Source organism: Equus asinus, chromosome 12, assembly GCF_041296235.1.
Source record: "Equus asinus isolate D_3611 breed Donkey chromosome 12, EquAss-T2T_v2, whole genome shotgun sequence".
NCBI lineage: Eukaryota > Metazoa > Chordata > Mammalia > Perissodactyla > Equidae > Equus > Equus asinus.
In genome coordinates, this window is record NC_091801.1 from 40,944,514 (window position 1) to 40,963,651 (window position 19,138).

A 19,138-nucleotide genomic window follows, 5' to 3' on the forward strand; every position below is an offset into this window, starting at 1 on the left:
TGGCTCCAATAGAGAGATTTGGGGGATACTCTATAAAACAGTTAATGACTGGGTTATTGCTAATGAAAAGAAAAAATAAAATCACAGGTATGTTTCTTTAGAATGTGCCTGCTCTAAAAGGTTTATCAAAATAATCACAATCTTGTTTGGGGAGGAAAAACATTTAAGAATGTCTTTTTTTTCCAAAGATTTTATTTCTTTTATTATAAGACATATAGGTAAAAACTTGCATATTCTGAAAAAGATAGAAAATGGTAATAAAATGGACATTTTTCTTCTTAAGAAATATGTTCATAAATATGCTTTATCAAATGTTAAAATGGTTATTATTTTGCAAAATAATAATAAATAGAGCAGAGCTATGGCATACAAGGTTCAACCCAAAATACCAGAAGTATTTATTTTTTATGTTTTATAAAAATTCAGACCTTTGATTATATTTAAAAATTTGTCATTTTGCACTCCAGGTTACCAACAATTCAGATTTTAAAAATATTTTTATGATGGCCCTATGATTTAAAAAATAATGAAACACAAAAGGTAGCTTGACTAAGTAGAGCTTGATTAACATAACTTCCCCCTAAATAAGAATTATAAGACACAGAAGTAAAGATATAATTTTTGAACCCATAAGTAGTACATGTATCAGTTCCCAATTCTATACATTTCTGGATCCCCAACTGTGGGTACTGAACAAAAATTCTTTGCTAAGCTTTAGTTTCCAGCAAGGTCCATAATTTCTTTTCACAGCTTGACAGAGCAGTAACAATCATAACCATCATGAACCCAGTTCTATAATCCTAGCTCCACGAATATAAAGTACAGAGAAAGAAGTTCTCCCTCCTTTGAATAAACCCTTTGACAGCTTTCCTATATTTATGACCCATTGGCCTTAAATTCACATAGCAGAACACTAGGCAACATTTCAATAATGAAAAGTTCTTGTTCTAGGCATTCTTTTGTAGGCTTCATTTCCCTACTATTCAAAAGGAGAGGAAACACATGTGAACACCAAACACATCCTCTAACGAGTCTTAGGTGTTCAAGTAGCAAGATCAGGCTTTTCCTGTAAATAAATACTGATTCCTTACGAAGATCTTTCATTTCCCATGCATTATGCTGCCCGTGAGGCTAACATGTTAATTCCCGGCTGTATAAGAGGAAGCCACATCTAACAATACTTAAGAATCCAATCTAATATAGATTATTGGTCCCAATGGTCTTCAACGATGTCCACCAGGGGGACATCTGGGTGATGCTGGGTGCCTAGAGCACAGAGAGGTCATGGCAGGATTTGGACTTGAGCTTGAAGGCCATATTCTTGTTGTTTTTGGCCACAATCTTGCCCCAGAAGCGCCTGGCTTTCCTGGGGATGCTCTCCCTCCTCTTCTGGTAGGCCAGCCGCCGCTCATTCTTCTCCTTGCTGTCCCGCCGAAGGCGGACCTGCCGCACTATGCCCTCAAACAGCTCCTTCACGTTGTGCTGGACAGCGGCAGAGGTCTCGATAAACTTGCAGTCGAACACCACAGCACACGCTCTCCCTTCTGGTAGGGAAAGGAGGGGAGAGGAAAGTCAGAGGGGCTGCACAGTATGACCCTACACAGCACACAGCCAAGCTGGATGATTCCCAACTCTAGATTGTTCTCAAGGTGACCCTAAGTCAGTCACATATGCAGTGGCATATCAGAGGCCACTGTGACATATGTCCTCCCAGAGCATATATAGAATCTCATAGGAAGATTCCTGAAAGCAGGAGGGATGGGCTTTAGATCCGGTCCATCATAAATTCACTGTGTGAAGGTCCCGTTTCATCAAATATAGTAATGTTAATTATAACAATAAAAAACATAGCCTTAATTTATTGTACTTACTGTGTGCTGGGAATTGAATTAAATGCTTTATAAACATTTTTTTAATGCTCACAACAATCTTGAAAAATACATTATCCCTTTCAGACAGATGAAGAAATTGAGAGAGGTCTTTTAAAAGCTTGAGGGAGTTCATAACCTGTAAGTGGCAGATGTGAATTTAGGCCGGTTTTATGCTCAAGCTCACATTCTGAACTCTTTCTCCTGACTCAGTTTCCTGAATTGAAAATAAGAATCCTACTATTTCGCTTTCCTCTCTTAAAAAAAAAAGTTATGCTTTGATGAGATTATTTTGAAAAAATGTTGAGGATTTCACAAATGTAAAATACAGTTACAGCAAACTATACAGCAAGCTTTTCTGGAACAGTCTCAATTTCAAATGTTCCATTGTGTTCAATGACCGCGTGTCCAAGTTTTGGTTAGGAAAAAATGATGACTGAAAACAGTCATTCCCCAAGAGTAAGACATTCCCAAATTAGTTGTGTACATTAAGTCTTTCAGGTTTCTTCTCTCCTGAGTGAGGCCTGGCAATGCAGTGTTCTATTTTTTACCACTATACCAGGGACCAATCTGTATTAGGCCAATAAAATCTCAAGCACTTGGCTGCCCATTCAGCAAACAGGAATTATCCCTAAACTAAATATGAAAATGTACCTTTGACACCATCAGACTAATGCCTTAACTAAAACTCAGGAAGCCAAAGGTGGGAGCTATGAAGGTGTTTCTAGGGTCTACAGGACCAGAGGCAGCCAGAGTAGAATTCTAATTCTCAATGGAACTCTTCCTCACAGCTCCTTAAATCAGAGTTCCCATCCTTCTTGCATAAGATGCTACTTTCACCTTCCTGGACTCTTGAGATCTCCCTGTGGAACAGAAAGGACAAGGAGAAAAGGTTGAGGACTGCCAATAAATTCCTGAGCATGATCTTTTCCCTAAAGGAATTCCAGGGAAAGACTTGGGGTTGGGGAAATTGGAATCCTGCAGGTAGACCAGATGGACAAGGGAACAACAACCAGCACAGAGACAATCTACTGGAAATGTAGGAGTCTTACATAAAACTCCGTGTAGCATTTTAATGAGTCCCTGGTTCCAGCTTCATGAAAGAGAAAGGGAAGAACACCTGTCTGAAGGAAAATGAAAGTGACCCAGAGATTGTTTCTATGATACTGCCACCACTTCCCTTACCTGATACAGACACTTCCCGGCACCGCACCAGGTCGCTTTTGTTGCCAACCAAAATTATAGGAATGTCCTCTGTCTGCCGGGCCCTGCGGAGCTGGATTCGCAGCTCAGATGCCTTCTCGAAGCTGGCTCGGTCTGTGATGGAGTAGACAATCAGGTAGGCATCCCCAACTTGCATGCAGTGGTCTTGGAGCCATTCATTTTCCCCCTGAAATGAGCAGATGCTCCATGAGCTCAGGATGGCCTGGTAAATGAGGAGTCAGTTTGCGAAGAAATGACGTGTATCCTAAAGTACCTCTGCTGATATGAGAAAGCAAGAAAATTTACTCCAGTGCCCCAATGCATCAGTCTTCCAGGCCTGCAAGGTGTCTGGTGGCTGTAAAGACTGCTAGCCCATCAAGTACTTATGCCAAAAAGTCTTTACTGTCCAATTCCTCCTACAGCTTGAGTTGAGCTCATAAATTATATGACTCTGCCAAACAATATTTCCACTTTCGATCTCAACTACCAAGAATGAGCCTTTTTCTGGTGTTCAAAAAACTCCCCCTTCTCAAGTGAAGAAATTAAGAATCTTTTTATGAGACTAGGAGGGTTCTCAATGAACAGAAAGCGTAGCATATATGCTCAGAACCCAAAATCTTTAAAAACCAAATGCTGAAGACTAGTATCGAGAACATCAACTTCATATAATGTGGTTTTATACAATTTTAAATTATCATCCGTACTTGTTGGTACTTTCCCTAAAACAAATATACCTTTTTGTATTTTTGCTAAGAGCTAAGGACAAATCATTACAACTTGCTTGTTAGTCAGAGCACATTTGCAAACAGCCTATTCCTTAGAATAGTCTCATACTACAGAAATAAAAGCTTTCTACTTTTTTGAGGAAGATTGGCTCTGAGCTAATATCTATGCCAATCTTCCTCCATTTTATGTGGGCTGCCGCCACAGTGTGGCTTGATAAAAGGCGCTAGGTCTGCACCGGGGATCCAAACCCACGAACCCCGGGCCACTACAGCAGAACATGCGAGCTTCACTACACCATAGGGCCGGGTTCCCAGTAAACGCTTTTAATCAAGAAAATGAGCCCACCTCACCTGCAACACGAAAAAGGGCAAGGTCATCCTTGCACCAAATAGCCTGTTGGAAGCCAAGCCCTGAGGAATTTACAGAGAGCTGTGGGCTCTGCATACCTTATTTTCCCACATATCCAGGAGTATAATTGTTGCACTTTCCCCATCAACAATGAGCGTTCGCTCGTATGTATCTTCTAGAAAACAAAGAATAGTAATATTGTAGTCAAACAGGCAACACTTTTATATAAGAGGGTCACGTAGAAAATTATGCTAGAAAATAAACTTACTAACTATGCAATTAATTATGTAAATATACAGATATCCGCAAAGGCAAATTACTATTTTTTTAATCACTTTCAACAACAGTCTACATATATTCCTCCAGGACTCACGGAGCAGAGCAGCTACGTCTTCAGAACGTGCATCACTAAACCACTCGAAGTGAAAGGCATGCCTTCATCATTCCTCAACCTTTCTACAAGGAAACATTTACGAGGATAAACTCATTTTAGAGCCTTTGACTCAGATTCAACAGATGATTCCATGAGAAAATACTAACTGCCCAGTGGAACTGTAAGCCCTGTTCATGAGCCTTACATGGAGATCCACTGCACCCTCCAGTGGGGGGATTACTGCACATTCACTGGCAATTCCAGGAGCTTTGAGCTCAGGGACATTTCTCCTCTTTCGAAATGTGCAAGGAAAAAATCTTAATGACTATCTCTGCTTTGGCTGAAGCTTTCTTCCTTAAAAAAATACAGCCCCCTAGGAATAAACGGGTTTGTTTTTCCATCTTAAGTGCAACAGAAGTGCAGCCTCCAGCTCTACATGGTAATGGAAACTTCCCTTCCTGCACTTGAGCCCAGATTGAGGGGAGGTGAAGGGTGAATGCAGTACAATGGGCCAGAACAGCTCCAGCCTGGAAAAATCGGGGAGCGGGGCCGGGGTGGGGGGGGGCCCCTTCACTGGAATTTTTGCAAGAGGGATTCCCATCAACTCCATACAACTGAGCCCATCTCCACTCTATTTTCACAATGAGGTTTCCTGTTTTGAATTTTACCATTTGAAAATTATAATTTTCACAATGATTTTTTAATCATTTTTCTTGCTGTTCCCTTTGCCTGGAATCTGTTCCCTCAAATATCCAAAATGCTTTTTCCCTTACCTCCTTCTGAGAGAGGTGTTCTCTGACCATCTATTTAAAATTGTAACACCTCTCCCCTACCAACATTCCCCACTCTCTTCCCTGTTTTATTTTTCTTTATTGTGCTTATCACCATCTAACATGCAATCCATTGAACTCACTTATTATTTTCTGTCTCTCTCGGCCCCTAGAATGTTAAAGCAGAGATTTGCATCTGTGCTGTTTACTGCTATATCCCCCGGTACCCATGATAGTGCCTGCAGGCGCTCAGTAAATACTTACCAAATGAATGAAGCAATGAATGATAAATATAGCATTGTGCTGTGAGCATAAGCAAACCTGAATTAGAATCTGGGTGCCATCCCTTATTAGCTATGTGGCCCTGGACCACTTACTTAAGCTCTCTGAGCCTCAGTTTCCTTATCTGTGAAATCGGATTGATAACAGTATCCACGCCTTAGGGCTGTGTGACAATTACATATATTAAGCCTGGGCACAAAGTAAAAATGTAATATATGTTAGCTGTTCTCATCACTTTTTCAGATGAAGGAATTCAGTGCTTGCCATACTCAGCGTTTCCTACTACAGGTAAATCTTAGCTTAAGAGGCTACTCTGGGAGAACAATGACATTTCTTGCTTTATAATCATGAGGAGTTTATAAAAAGCAGTGTTCCAGGTTCAATGCTTCTTTATCAAGGAACTAGAATCAGGAGCGGGAAAGGAAGGAAAATGTGGACAAATGAGAAGAAAGGTAACCAGGGATGGCTCTGTCTTTCTGTCAATTTCCCCACCTCCTCTAGGTGTCATTCTCCTCATCAATGGTGACTGTTTTCCACCAGGGGATTAAAAATCTGCTATGCCCATCATGTTTGCTGGCCACAATATGCAGCGTGAACAGGATCACAGTAGGAGGTACATTTGGTTTACTGCAGAGGAGGGCCTCACGACCTCAATAGACACATTTATACAACCAAATGGAAATCATCAGAGCTGGAGCAGCACAGATGCGGTTGGAGGGTTGACCGCCCCTTAATACCTCCGAGTTTTCACCTTTTCTCTAAAAGCCCTCCCCGTGCTTAGAAAACTCAATAAAGCACTCTCTCTGCCCTCAGCCCACCACTCACCACCCAAAAGCAGGTCCAAGGGACTCACTTGAATCCCCAGTAGTTCAAATAGAAACATACTGTATTCCAATAGCTAAGGGAAAAAGCAAACTCAAACTTTCTCTTAGATTAAGCCTAGAGCAAGTCTAGAGAAAAAGTGGACTAAGGATTATGGCTGTGAACATACAGCCAAACTGCTTTGCTGTTCTGGAAGGTTCCTGACAGTATCATTCTGTATGGACTCACCTCTGCCTGAAAAATCATTGTGCTTAAACCCAAGAGCCTAAAACAATACATCTCCATCCCACATGCCCCACACCTGGGTTTATATACTGCCTCAGGCTGCAGGTCCCAAGGATTCTTCAAACACACAAAGCATCCTGCTTGATGGCCTTCTAACCAGGAGAGGGTCTGCCTGTAACCAAAGCTCTAGTTCTCTTCCTCGCTTAGTCACTCACCTTTTAGCCTCTTTAAGTGCTACTCAGGTGAGGAAAAGGGAAATAAACAAACATGGAATTCCTGAAGAGTCTGCAATTTGCCCCAGGTTAAGGCATGTGAAGAAAGGATGGAGGCCTATTGGCTTGTAAAGCTTTCCAGTACCCTGGGTCTGGGGAAGTCCTCATGGCTCCAGTGCTCTAGGTGAAAGCTGGGGGCGTGCATTCACACCCTGTATAGCAAGAGAGAGCATCCTGAGTGGGTGGGGTCAAGTTTCAATGATTGGACACTTGTGGCCAGTAGCCATTTTCCCTGGACTATCATACCTCGACTTGCCTTTCCTCATTTGACCCCAAATGTGCCTGAGGGGTCCTCCTGCCCCAGACTGGCTCAAGTGCTGTGCTGTGTTCTGGCTCAAGAACCTTGAGTTCTTTCACACGCTGCTCCTCTAAAGTTCTGAGGCTCCAGCATCCCTCCCCCTAAAAACTTGCTACTGCCTTCAGCTTTCACAGCTCAAGGGATCCCAAGGAACACTGGAAGGTACACCTGCTCTAAGAACACTGTCTTCTCTAGTGGCTCCTGTCTCCTCTGCACATCTCAAAAGGCCCCAGCCAAGAGTGACCAAAGTATGGGGACTACAAGTAATGATAAGTGCCAGTTTTGGAAGATAAGCCCAGGGAAAGGAAACGGTAGATTCAGAATCAGCTCTAACTAACGTTCGTTCTGTACTTACTATGTGCTAGGAACTAAGCTACAAGCTTAACGTATGTTATCCCCTTTAATCCTCTAATAGACTAGGAAGTAGGTATTATCCCTATGTTAATAAAGAGGAAGCTTGAAGAGGTTAAGTATCTCGTCCAAGGGCACCCAGCTCAGTCAGTCTCAAAGCTGGGTCCAAACCCCCACCATCAGATGGCAAGTCCAGTGCTCTTTCTTCTACCTGTATGGACATGTGCAGGGCCTTCTCACCTATCTCAGGGCTTCCAAATCCCAGTGGTCCTTAAGGTCCAGCTCAGAGACCACCTCTTCCATAAACCCTTTTCTGATTTCCACAATCAGAAGTAATCTTTTCTCCTCTGAATTCCCAAGCACCTCCTTGTACCTCTTTCAAGACACTTATCACAGCCTACCTTGATTTATAGTTGATGTATATCTGATCTCTATTGCATATACTGTAAGCATCCTGAGGGAAGAACCCCCCTGATTCTTTGCATGTTTCCATAGTGCCTCACCAAGTGCCATGGTGTATGTTCAGTAACTTGTTTAGGAATGAATAAACGGATGAATGAATAAATGAATAGCATTAAATGCATACAGAGAGTCATAAGATTATTGAAATATAACCATAACAACATCCATCTTTATTAAGATAAATCATGATGAGAGTGTTGTGTAGTTTTTTTGTTAATGCGAAAAAAAGAACAATGTAGGGGCCTTGGAAAACCCTCCTCTTGGAAACATAAAGCCAACTAGCGAGTCCAACAGCTGCCTGCAGACAAGGGATGCAGTCCTAGACGTATAAATTAAGGTACTCAAACAGGACACATTAGCTAGGATGGGTCGTCTGAGGAGCTTCTTGTCAAAAGTTCTCTGAGGAAGTAAGGAAAAAATTCTCTCTCTCCCCAACCCCCATTAAACAAAGAGGTTTCCCAGATATAGAAGACTACCTTCCCCAATGCCAAGTATGAGTCCGCCTCCTTACCACTCTACGCCTATGTGGATGCTACCCTCTGGAGAGATACCACTCTACTTTAATCGCCAAACATTTTTGAAAGTCTATAATCCACAAACTTTTTCAATTCCTCCCTCTTAAAAAAACAAACAAAAACTCTCAGTTGATCTCTTCCTTAAGTCAATCTCCAAAGTAGGGTATTGTTACTTCTTAATGTATTCAGTAATTTTACTGTTCTGAATTATAGCCACTGACACTTAGCTCCTTCCTAAGGGGGTATGCTGTACCTTACCCATTACTGAGTACCCCAGAGCCAGGCATCTGGATGATACTCAATCCAAAGTGCTACAGTACTTAACAGCACTTGGGTGCTAAATCCAGGGCCTGCAGAATACAGTGAAAGATCAGAGCATTTAGGTTCAACCATAACTAGGTTTGAACCCTGGCCATACCATGAACCAGCTTTTTCACCCTGGGAGAGTCACTTGACCTCAAAAGCCTCCATTTCTTCACCTGTAAAATAGGGATATTAAGACCCAATTGGTGCAATTTTTGTAAGTATTATCAAAAATTCCTGTGGGGAGTACTTTGCAAAGTGCCTGGCACATAGCAGGTTCCCCATCAGTGGCAGAATGAGAAAAGCACCAACTTAAGATTATAAAATCCCGAGTTCTAATTCCAGCTGCCCCATTGAATGATTCTAGATAAGCCTCTTGGTCTCCTTGAGACTCAGTTTACTCATATGAGTGCAGGAATTTTGTGAGGAGCAAAATAAACAGGAGCAAATATAAGACACCCAGTAAGACGCCTCTCCCATTGCTAACGCACATTCGAAATGTTAGTTCCTCTTTCCCTTTCTCCTGCAGCGACAGTCACCCACCAGCCTTTAGAAAGAAAGAGAAAATCAAATGTGGAATACTAGCCCTATTTCTCCCTGGACTTTTGTTTAGCTATCATCCCTGAGATTCCAGAAGTGAGGAGAGAAATTGATGTTCTATCAGTGAGTCATCATTTATAGCCCAGTTCTGGAACTGCCTCATGAAGCAAGAACTGCCTGACACTAGAAAGAGTCAAGAGAAATAAACATTTAGTGGAAATGGGCTGACAGGAGTGAGGAGGGAGTGCGACTCCTACGCATGAAGCGGACGGTAGAAGTGCGTCGTCACTAAGGCCCCTTCCCACTCTGGAAGTCTGTGATTCTGCTGTGAGTTGGAACTGAGAGTACAGACAGACCATGCCACTTTGGCAAGCACTAGAAAATTCTTCCTTCATTTCTACAGCTGCAAATCGGGACACCAGCTACCTGGTCATGTATGCCAAGATGGAAGCTGTGGCTGAAAGACTCTGTATGAACACCATTGGCTACTGGGATCCTCATATTACCTCCCAGAATATACTGCTATGCTTTACATGTATTTGAGGAATACATGCATCTTTGAGATTACATCACCTCAAATCAGTTTTGGAAATAAGCAAGGCTTAAGCAAATAAATATTTTAAATGAGATTGTACAAGGAAAACTGTGTTGAAAAACTGTTAAAATCTATACAAACATATTTTTCATCATTGTTTCACTTCAAATTTTTTAAAAAATTATTGTTATTATTTCAAATACAAATTTTTGAACTATTTTACACCCTCAAAAGACTCTAATATTGGTGGAAACAAACCGATGAATCCATCCTAACAGTTTTCAAATCGGTTTGGTTTTAGGTATAACCATGGGAAAAGGCTACGTCTACATTGAGCTCTTGAAAGGTCCAGGTCAGAGGTGGGATCCTCCGGCTCTGCTCTCTTTAATCAGCCTCCCCCAGTCCCTTTAGTGCTAGAATCTAAGAAATTCCCTTTCTGGCCCAGGTTCTATCTCTGCGCATTTTCATTTTCTAGTCCCGAGGGCCTGTGCCAGGGCTTTTCTGGGGACTCAGCTCCCCCAGCCAGTGCCAAGAGTGCACAATCGCAGTTCCCAACTCTGCAGACAAATGACCCACTTGCTCGCTCTTCCTGCCTGGACCACTGTAATGGACAGAAGCCATTGGGGTTGGGCCACCTACCTCCCAGCACCTCGCAGTCGCTGTCCATGCTGTCATGCACACCCGCAAAGATGTTGGCCAGAGTGGACTTGCCCACCCCCTGCTCCCCTATGAGCACCACCCGGTAGTAGGTGTTCCCCGACTCAGAGGAGATGACTGAATCTGTGGAGTCGGAGGACCAGCTCCGGCGGTAGTGGTCCTCAGGGGTAACACAGTGACGGTTGCGCTGGCTGTACTGGTGGGGCTCTTTCTGGACCATCAGATGCCTGCCGTCAGCTGGGATACTCCAACGCTGCTGTTGTGGCTGCATGCCCACAGCACCCTGGCGCATGGTGACATTATTCAGAGTCATCGTTGGGTCCTGGAGAGCAAAGTGGTCAAGAAGTCAGCATTAGCAAGCATGAGCGAGCGCTCAGGAGCCTCAAACACACAGTCAGTCATCAGTGATATTTTATTAGATGGGGTGAGAACCAAGCAACCATAACACAAGGAACACCAATGAGACAGTCTCCAAACCCTAAAAGGGTTTCAACAGTGTGTGGACATACACACACACACGCTATTAGTAACCAGCTCCTCAGGCAGACTGTCATTTGCAAAGAGAAAAAAGTACTGTTAACATTGCCCACTGCCCATGGGCTTGCTCCATCATGAAAGAAGCCTTGGGATCCTCACTCAGAGCCAATACAAAGGCAGCCAGAAGGAACCAAGAACCTCCAGAGACGGCTTAAAAACCAACAATTTAATGGAGCTGGGGACCAGCTGGCCAGGTTAGCTGCTCTTGTCTAAACATGAATCTTAAGTGCATCAGCGTCCAGCAGGCTTTTGTGTCTTGGTGGGAAACACGTGGCAATGACATCACTCCCCACGGCTGGATTGGACAAGCACTTTTTGGAACTTCCATGTTTAGTAAAGTTGCCCTGATGGTCTCCAGCTGCCTGACTAGGCTATTATTTGGGGGGGAAAAGGACTTTCTGTTTGAGGTTTATGCCTCAGCTCTGCCCTCTTGCTCACAGATATCATGTTTAAAACATCCCAGCCCCAAGCCTTCTCCTTCTGGCAGAGAAATGACCTGCTCACATTCGGACCCATCCAATTTGCAGAGAAAATGCTTCACTCTGAAAAAAAATATGTCCAGGCCAAGAGTTCTTTAATTCAACTCAGATTTCCACCTTCTTGAAGCAAATCAAAGGCCAAAGACGCTCCTAAATGGCATTCAACAACTTAACTACAACTTTCCCTTCGCCTGACTCCCTCCTCTTGCACGGAGGTCCGTTCTCCCAGGCTACTTGAGATAAAATAGAAGCATTCACATCTTAATCCACTCAGGAGAGTGTGAAATGCACCGACAGTGCCCTTCCGACACTCACCCTCACACTCCACACCCCAACACCTCGGCCACTAACCAGGATGACCGGCCAGTTTTTTACTCTTACAAGCAGCTGACTTGCATTCAAACAACAAAAACATGAAGTATCACTAAGGAATGCCCTCTAAGCCCACAGTCTGTATGAGGCGGTGACCCTCCTACTGAACTGAACTAAGGAAGCTGCTGATGACAAATGACATTCTTTGCACCTTAAACTCGGCCCCCGAATAGAAAACCACAGCGCAAAGAGCAGCTCCAGGGGCTCATGTCTCAACTTAGGAAGTTCTGCGGGCTGGGAACGCCCACCCCCACACCAATCACAGCCCTGAAGCAGCCCCCTTACTTGTCTCCGCCGGTTGCAGGGCGGGGGGCGTCCGTGCGTCGGGGCGAGCCGCGATCCCGGGCCGCCGAGCGCGGGGCTGCTCCCGCCGTGGCCGCCGTCGGTGCCCGCCGCCCGCAGCCGCCACGGCCCCGCCTTTATAGCGCGCCCAGCAGGCCCGCGCCGGGGCTTTTCCGTGACGTCAGCGCCCCCGCCGGGAGGGGCGGCTCTGCAGCGAACTCCGAGTTGCGGCCGCTTCTGTAAATCAGTTACTCGCAGTCATGTGATCTCTCTCTCCCGGTTTAAAAAATAACGACAGTTCAATCCTGGGCTCCTTTATTGTTTTATTTTATTTTTACCAGGTGGACACAGGAAGATGGAAAAACTTAACTAATGCTACTTAATCGCGCTTCCCAGCAAAGCGCTCGCGAGCTGTCGGGATAAAGGAGAGAGGAAGAGGCAGATTTGAGTTGCCAGCCCTGTTTTGCCAAAAAAAAAAAAACGCAGGGATCAACCCGGCGCCTGCGGAGCCCTTAGCCTCTAGGATGGGGCTGCAACCACCGTGAGTGGCTTGTGTGAGCCGCATCTTCTGCAAGGGGAACAGCTGCTGCCTGCCTCCCGTCACCTTTTCTCTGCAAGAGAGAGGGAGAGGAGCGTCACACTGCTTTGTTTCCCTTCTCTGGCAGGGACCCAGAGAGAAGGGGCCAGAGAGAGGTGAGGAAAGGAGACAAGACCTTGAATAAGACGGTTTTGAAAAATGGCTTACTTAGGGAATCCAAGCAGATTGTGCTAAATGTTGCCGGCCCTCCAGCTCTGGGCCAGGATGCTGAGGCTCCTCAATCAGGGAATTTAATCAGCGTCCCAATCAGCAACATCTCTGCACCAGGCTCCCTGGCATGGCTGAACTTGGGCATGAAGCCAGAGCCTCCCAACCTTGAGGAGGAGCCCTGAGCCAGGCACTGGGGCCCAAGTACCCCACCCACCAACCCCCCTACTCCCGTGAATAAAGGGCATAGGATAATAATAATAACTACTACCATTTACTAAGTACCTCTCAGTGCCTATACACAGTAGGTACTATTGGGCCTCTGCAGTGCCTTAATCCTTACTACAATTCTGCAAGGTGAGTATATTGCTACCCCCATTCTATGGAGGAGAAAAACAACACTCGGTCAGAGAGCTGGCCCAAGGTCACACAGCTCCCATAAGTGGCAGAGTCAGAATTCAAAACCTGATTTGCCTGACTCTTTGCACTGCACCACCAGCTGAAGAGTTGCCATGACCTCTTTCTGGGGACATGGGCATTTCCCAGACAAAGTGTTTGGAGATGACAATGGCCTTTCCAACACATCCATCCACTTTTCCAGCCAGCTTCATCTCTGGGTTGGCTGGTAGCTCCAGGAAGAAGCCAAAAGCACCAGCATCGATTTGAGCGGCTGGAGTCTGCTGTGGTTAGAGTCTATTTTCAGTTATCCTGCAGGTAGTTATCTTCTGTGGGGATTATCCAAGAGACCAGCTGCTGAGACCAGCCAGGCCCCAAGCTGGCAAAAGTAGAATTCACAGAGTAATGAACACTTGGAGCTCCTCTTGTCCCAGGTGCCTTGGCCCCAATCTCCTACTTATTTTATACGTCAGGAAGCTGAAACCCAGAGGGCTGACTACCCCTCCGTTGGCAAATGGCAGAGCTGGAACTAGAACCTGGGCATCCTAATTTCCTGGATGCTGCCCTTCACTTCCATCAAGTTTTCCTTCTCGTCTCAGTCAGGAGGGTATGACGACAGATGTGGGGAAAGGAAGAGGAATGGGAAGAGATCACCCAAGGGTATATCGCTGACTCCATTCTAAAGCACACGTAATTTGTGAATTATCTGCATTTCAGAATTATCTATGCTTTTCCCATGTTGAGCCTCCTACTCTGTCAGCTAGTCTCAACAGAAACATTATGTGGGTAAAAACTAAGAATCAGAGTTTATAGTCATATAGCCTCTCAATTCTACTTTTGCCTATTGTCAAGAACCCAATTTTTTGCGTTAAGAACCTAATTCTGTGCCTAGGCAATATCTACTGTGAACTATTTCTCATTGGTGTATGTGAGGCACACCAAAGAAAATGAACTCTAAAGATGGGGGGAGGCATTCCCCATCCACTGTTGATGGGGTAAGTACAGCAATGTCGTGTTTGAATAAAAGAATCTGCATTCTGAAATTTTCTGTCCCACAAGAAGCCAGGTGAGAAAACAACTACTTAGGAAAATGTTCAACTGAATGGCAGTTAAGTCAGAGTGAATATTAAGACAAAAGTCACAGTTATCCCTCGCACAAAGCACATTTGAGAGCCAAATCTTATCCAGCAGAGTTCTAGCTACCTCATCTGGGATTCCAGCTCCCTGGGACTATCTGAGGGTATGGAACTAGAGAAAAAAGGTATAATCAGGGCATATGAGCAAGTGGCAAGTTCTGAGAGGGAAAACTAGCAGAGTATTGTAGTTTTTGTTCTATGAATTATTCTCTCCATATTCCTTCTGCCACCATTTGAAGCCTTCCTCAGGTTCTAGCTAACATGAGGAAGAGTATAGCTAGGAGACAGAACTTAACAAAATAACATTTGCTGAACAATATACATGCCTCTCTCAATTAATCCTCATCACTACTGCACTTACCTACGTTTTATGGATGAAGATGCTGAGAAATGAGGTGAAATAACTCGTCCAAGTTCACAGAGCTAGTTGGTAGCAGAGCTGTGCTCTCCAGGGCCACACTCGCAACCACTGTTCTCTTTAGAGCAGGGCATACACTCCAGCCCTGTGTCCATGCTAGGCCCACCTCAGCCCACTCCCTTCCTAATTTCCCTCAAAAAAGAAGGAGCCAAAGCCCGTGACCTTCACCGGGCCACATTTTACTAATGGGGAAGCTTTCTCTACTTAGAATCATGAACCATGCTCTCCTCTCCCTTTTCTCCATATCTTATGCCCTGGGTGAGAGAGTGAACTTGGTGTTCCTTTGGGGCCCTGACTACCTCTCTGTCTCTGTCATTGTCACTCTTTCTCTCAGCATATTGACCTGAGAAACCAAGCCCCATGATTTCAAAAAGGGTTGAGGAGGGAAGAAAGAGATGGGAAAGAAGGAGGCAAACCTTTGACCAGGGCTGTGGGTTAGGGCATCATGGACTTGCACAACCATTAATGTAATACTACTTTGAATCTCATTCCATGAAAATTCTAGAGGAGGAGCGATGATGGGTAGACCCAGGATCTGCGTATCCTTGGGTCTGTAATACTACCCCAAAGCAATAGAATCACTCACTTAATCTTAGACATACCGTACTGCGTCAACTATACTGCAGGCTTACCACAACCAAGGTCATGCTTACTCATGCCATCAAGTCAGTGCTACTCAGTGGTAAAGGTGACACCATCCACAGACTCTCCCACCAATAAAAGGTATAGGCTGGACACTGAGTAGGTGATAAAATAAAAGATTATCTTAAACTGCTTTTTACATGTTTTGCGTTTTGACACCTTTAGGCAAGGCATGCTCTCCAATTCCCCATTGTCCTTACTACCCCCAATGTAGTCTAGTCTACTCCAGCCAAATTCTCGATTTAGATTATCTACCTGGCTCCCAAAGGCATTTGACTGTGACCCTGCAAGAGCTGAAAGAGAAGATAGGGGATTTAGCATCAGAAAAGCAAAATCAAACCTAGGCCTTTCTTTTTCTTAGCCATGTGATATTGAGGATGTCACCAAACCCTAGAGGCCTTAGCTTCTGTTGTTCTGGGGACTAAAGAGCTACTGAGTGTTGAAGAGCTTTGTCAACCACGAGAGAGCACCATGTCAACGTGAGTGATTATGATTATGATGCAGGAACCAAGGATTAAAGCTCAGCCACAATCCCTACGTTTTGCTGTCTCTTTAGGCTCAAGTTAAATTAATCCAGCAGAATTCAGGACACGGGAGGAGGAGGGGGAGCAGCCGGGAAATGTACTCATATTGATGTTACTAGGAAAAAATAATTAGCAAGGAGAGTGGTATGGTTGAGTTCTTTGTAAACAAAGAAGGAGCCGGGGTCAAATACCCAGCACACATAATAGGTCTCCACCAGCCACAAAAGCAGGCGAGAGGAGCAGGGTGGGAGGCAGCGTGCACAGTGTCTGAGCATAGAAAGAACTGCCTACCGCCTCTGGGAAGTCTAAAGAAGGAAAGAATTACTATATGGAAAATCATTGCTTTACAGAGGGGAAAAAAAGGCTCCAGTTGCAAAATCAAGAGAGCCCTGATTAGGAGAAAATAAAGACTGAAGAAAAGATGGCTAAGAATAACCTCTCAAAATCCAGAAGCCGGTGGGATCCAGATGGACACTCCCTCCAGCTGCATCCTCCTTCAGTCTGGCCCCAGCTTCTCATCAGACTCCTGCTGTGCAGATTTAATTTTCCATTGAAAAAATTCTTAGCTGTCACCCTTCCTCCACTCCATTAGCCCAGCCTGCTGCAGGCCTTTATTGCTCCTTCTAAAATCCTGCAGGGGACATGCAGAAGTACAGAATGTAGCTCTCAGAAGGCCGAGGGGAGCCTCCGGAAGAAAGCAGACATTCTCTGCCCAGGTTCCTCCTTTCATTCCTTCATTAAACAACAACTACTTGGTGTCTGCCTTATACCAGGACCTATGCTAAGGCTAGGGATAAGGTACTTACACTCATGGTACTTATGTTCTGATAGGAGAATAATAAATAAATAAACAAACAAATGAACAGAGTACCACTATATTCATTCATTCATTCATTCACTCACTCATTCTTTCTCTGAGCATGCCACTCTTTAGCTTCAGTTTTCTCATCTGTAAAAAGGGAATGATAATCCTGGAGAGTATGTGCAAAGTAAGGGTCAAGTACATGCCCATTCAGAAGTCTGCCAATGCCAAGGCTGGTGAAAATATAAAGAAGGGAGGTTCTAACGCCCTAGTGCTAGGAGCATAAGTTGGTATGGCCACTTTGGAGATCAGTCATCAACATCTAAAATGTACATAATCCTTGTGATACAGCAATTCCACTTCTAACTGTGCATCTTCTACATTGCACAGGGAGATAGACACAAGGATGCTCATCAAAGCACTGTTTGCAATAGGAACAATCAGAAACCACCTAGTGGCCATCAGTGAATAAATGCATGGTGGTATATTTGCACAATGAAACATTATGTAACAGTGAAAATAAATGAAGTAGACCTACTTGTATCAACACGGGTAAATATTGAGACCATAATTGTGACTTGAGAAAGCAAATTGCAGGATATCTACAGGGTAATAATTTATATATTTTTTTTAAAACGTCACACTAATATTTTATAGCTAAAGGTATTTAGTAAAAGTATAAGAACGTGGATGAGAAAAATACACACCAACTTCAGAATAGAGATTACCCCTGGGAAAGAGGGGAATGACAATTAGATAGACAGCAGACTTCTCAAAAACAACCAAGAAGCCAGTAGACAGTTACATAATAAGATCAAAGTGCTTATCAAAAATAACTGTCCACCTGGAATTTTATGTTCAACTAAACTGTTGCTCAACCATGTGAACTAAAAATATATTTATTGAGTACTTGTTATTACCAAGCAATATCCTAAACCCTAGCGACACAGAGTTATATAAGATCAGGTTCCCATCCTCAAGGAACATAAAGTCTGGTCTTCCTTTCCCCAGCAACTACCAAATCCATGAGAAGATGATCCAAGAGCTGCATTAAAAGCTCCGGCCCAATGTATATTTGGTTTCCAAACCAATACAGTGTTTTCCCTGGGGTTTCTTCCTTCAGCAATGGAAAAATCAGTGAGACTATTTAATCCGAAGAATTAAAACCAGCCTAAGTCAAAGGCCTTGATTTAGCCAATTATAGTGACACAAGAATTCTTCAACGATTAACCTAAAAAGCCCAAAAGAATGAACAGTTGGGTTCATGGCATGCACAGTTAACACCTTTCGTACATGGTTGTAAGTACTCCCCTTTGCCTGCTGTTTTCCTAATCTCACATCTTCCTGATTTCCTGGGTCTTTATGTAAGCAATTGGATAGTTTCTCTAACACTCAACAGGCAGTGAGACTTTTGGCTTTGGTAGGGTGCATTTAACTTGCCCTTGCAATGAATATCTTCAGATTTAAAAAAAAAAAATGAATCAAGCCCTTAATTGATCAAAAGTTATAAGTCTGAGTTGCTGCTGTTTTTAAAGGATTCCTTCGAATCAATGTAAAAATCTTTGACTAACAAACATACACTGTGGTCTCCACATAAGCAAGGTATTATTTTTAACCCAGAATGGTGCATTTATTGGAGGTGGTGAAACTAATAGATGAAATAATGATAATAGTGGCTAGCATGTGTGCCAGGCACGGACATGCATTATCTAACTTAATCCTCACAACAACTCTATGAAGAGTAGGTACACTATTTTACAGATATGGAAACTGAGGTGATGGGAAGAAAGCATACATAGCTTGGAATTGGCAGATTCAGCCTGTCTAACTCTCATCTACCACTCTGGCCCATGTGATGAGATTTTCCGCAACCCCTAAAGACAGACAGACACTGGTGCAGCTCCCACTCCCTGGGGTAGAGGGAAGTGAGTGAACAAAAATGGATAATATTTCATTAGCATATACGTAGGTGGCACATTGAGGTCAGCCTCTTTCATGAGACTGAGAGCTGCTTGAAGGCAGGGAGTATATCATGTCCATCTCTGCATCCCAGCTCTTGGGAGTACCCCTGGCACACAGGAGGGACTGACTGTGTCTGTTGAATAACGGAATAAATAAACAGCATACACTACTATGTTATTCATAGTAACATAGGTAACTATGGATATCCATATGTATTGTGTGTTAGATAATTATGACAACACATAGCGACCCTTTGGCAGGCCAGGCTTCCATCTATAGGCGTGAATGCAATG

The 19,138-nt window shown here is 43.8% G+C and overlaps 1 protein-coding gene across 1 annotated transcript; it reads right to left on the bottom strand.

Moving 5' to 3' along the window:
* Positions 1–374: 374 nt before the first annotated feature.
* On the bottom strand, positions 375–12,382 carry GEM (GTP binding protein overexpressed in skeletal muscle). The gene is made up of 5 exons (XM_014841657.3): positions 12,224–12,382; positions 10,533–10,872; positions 4,244–4,320; positions 3,054–3,258; positions 375–1,544 (listed from the first exon to the last, which is right to left on the bottom strand). The coding sequence occupies exons 2-5, from the start codon at positions 10,861–10,863 to the stop codon at positions 1,267–1,269; spliced, it is 891 nt and encodes a 296-aa protein (XP_014697143.1). The 5' UTR covers positions 10,864–10,872; positions 12,224–12,382; the 3' UTR covers positions 375–1,266.
* Positions 12,383–19,138: the final 6,756 nt, after the last annotated feature.

Coding starts and splice junctions, on each gene's coding strand:
- GEM (XM_014841657.3), bottom strand. CDS start 10,863: ATGACTCTGAATAATGTCACCATGCGCCAGGGTGCTGTGGGCATGCAG. Junction 4,321..10,532: donor CGACTGCGAGGTGCTGGGAG/GTAGGTGGCCCA, acceptor TTTGTTTTCTAG/AAGATACATACGAGCGAACG. Junction 1,545..3,053: donor CCGGGAAGTGTCTGTATCAG/GTAAGGGAAGTG, acceptor TTTCCCTACCAG/AAGGGAGAGCGTGTGCTGTG.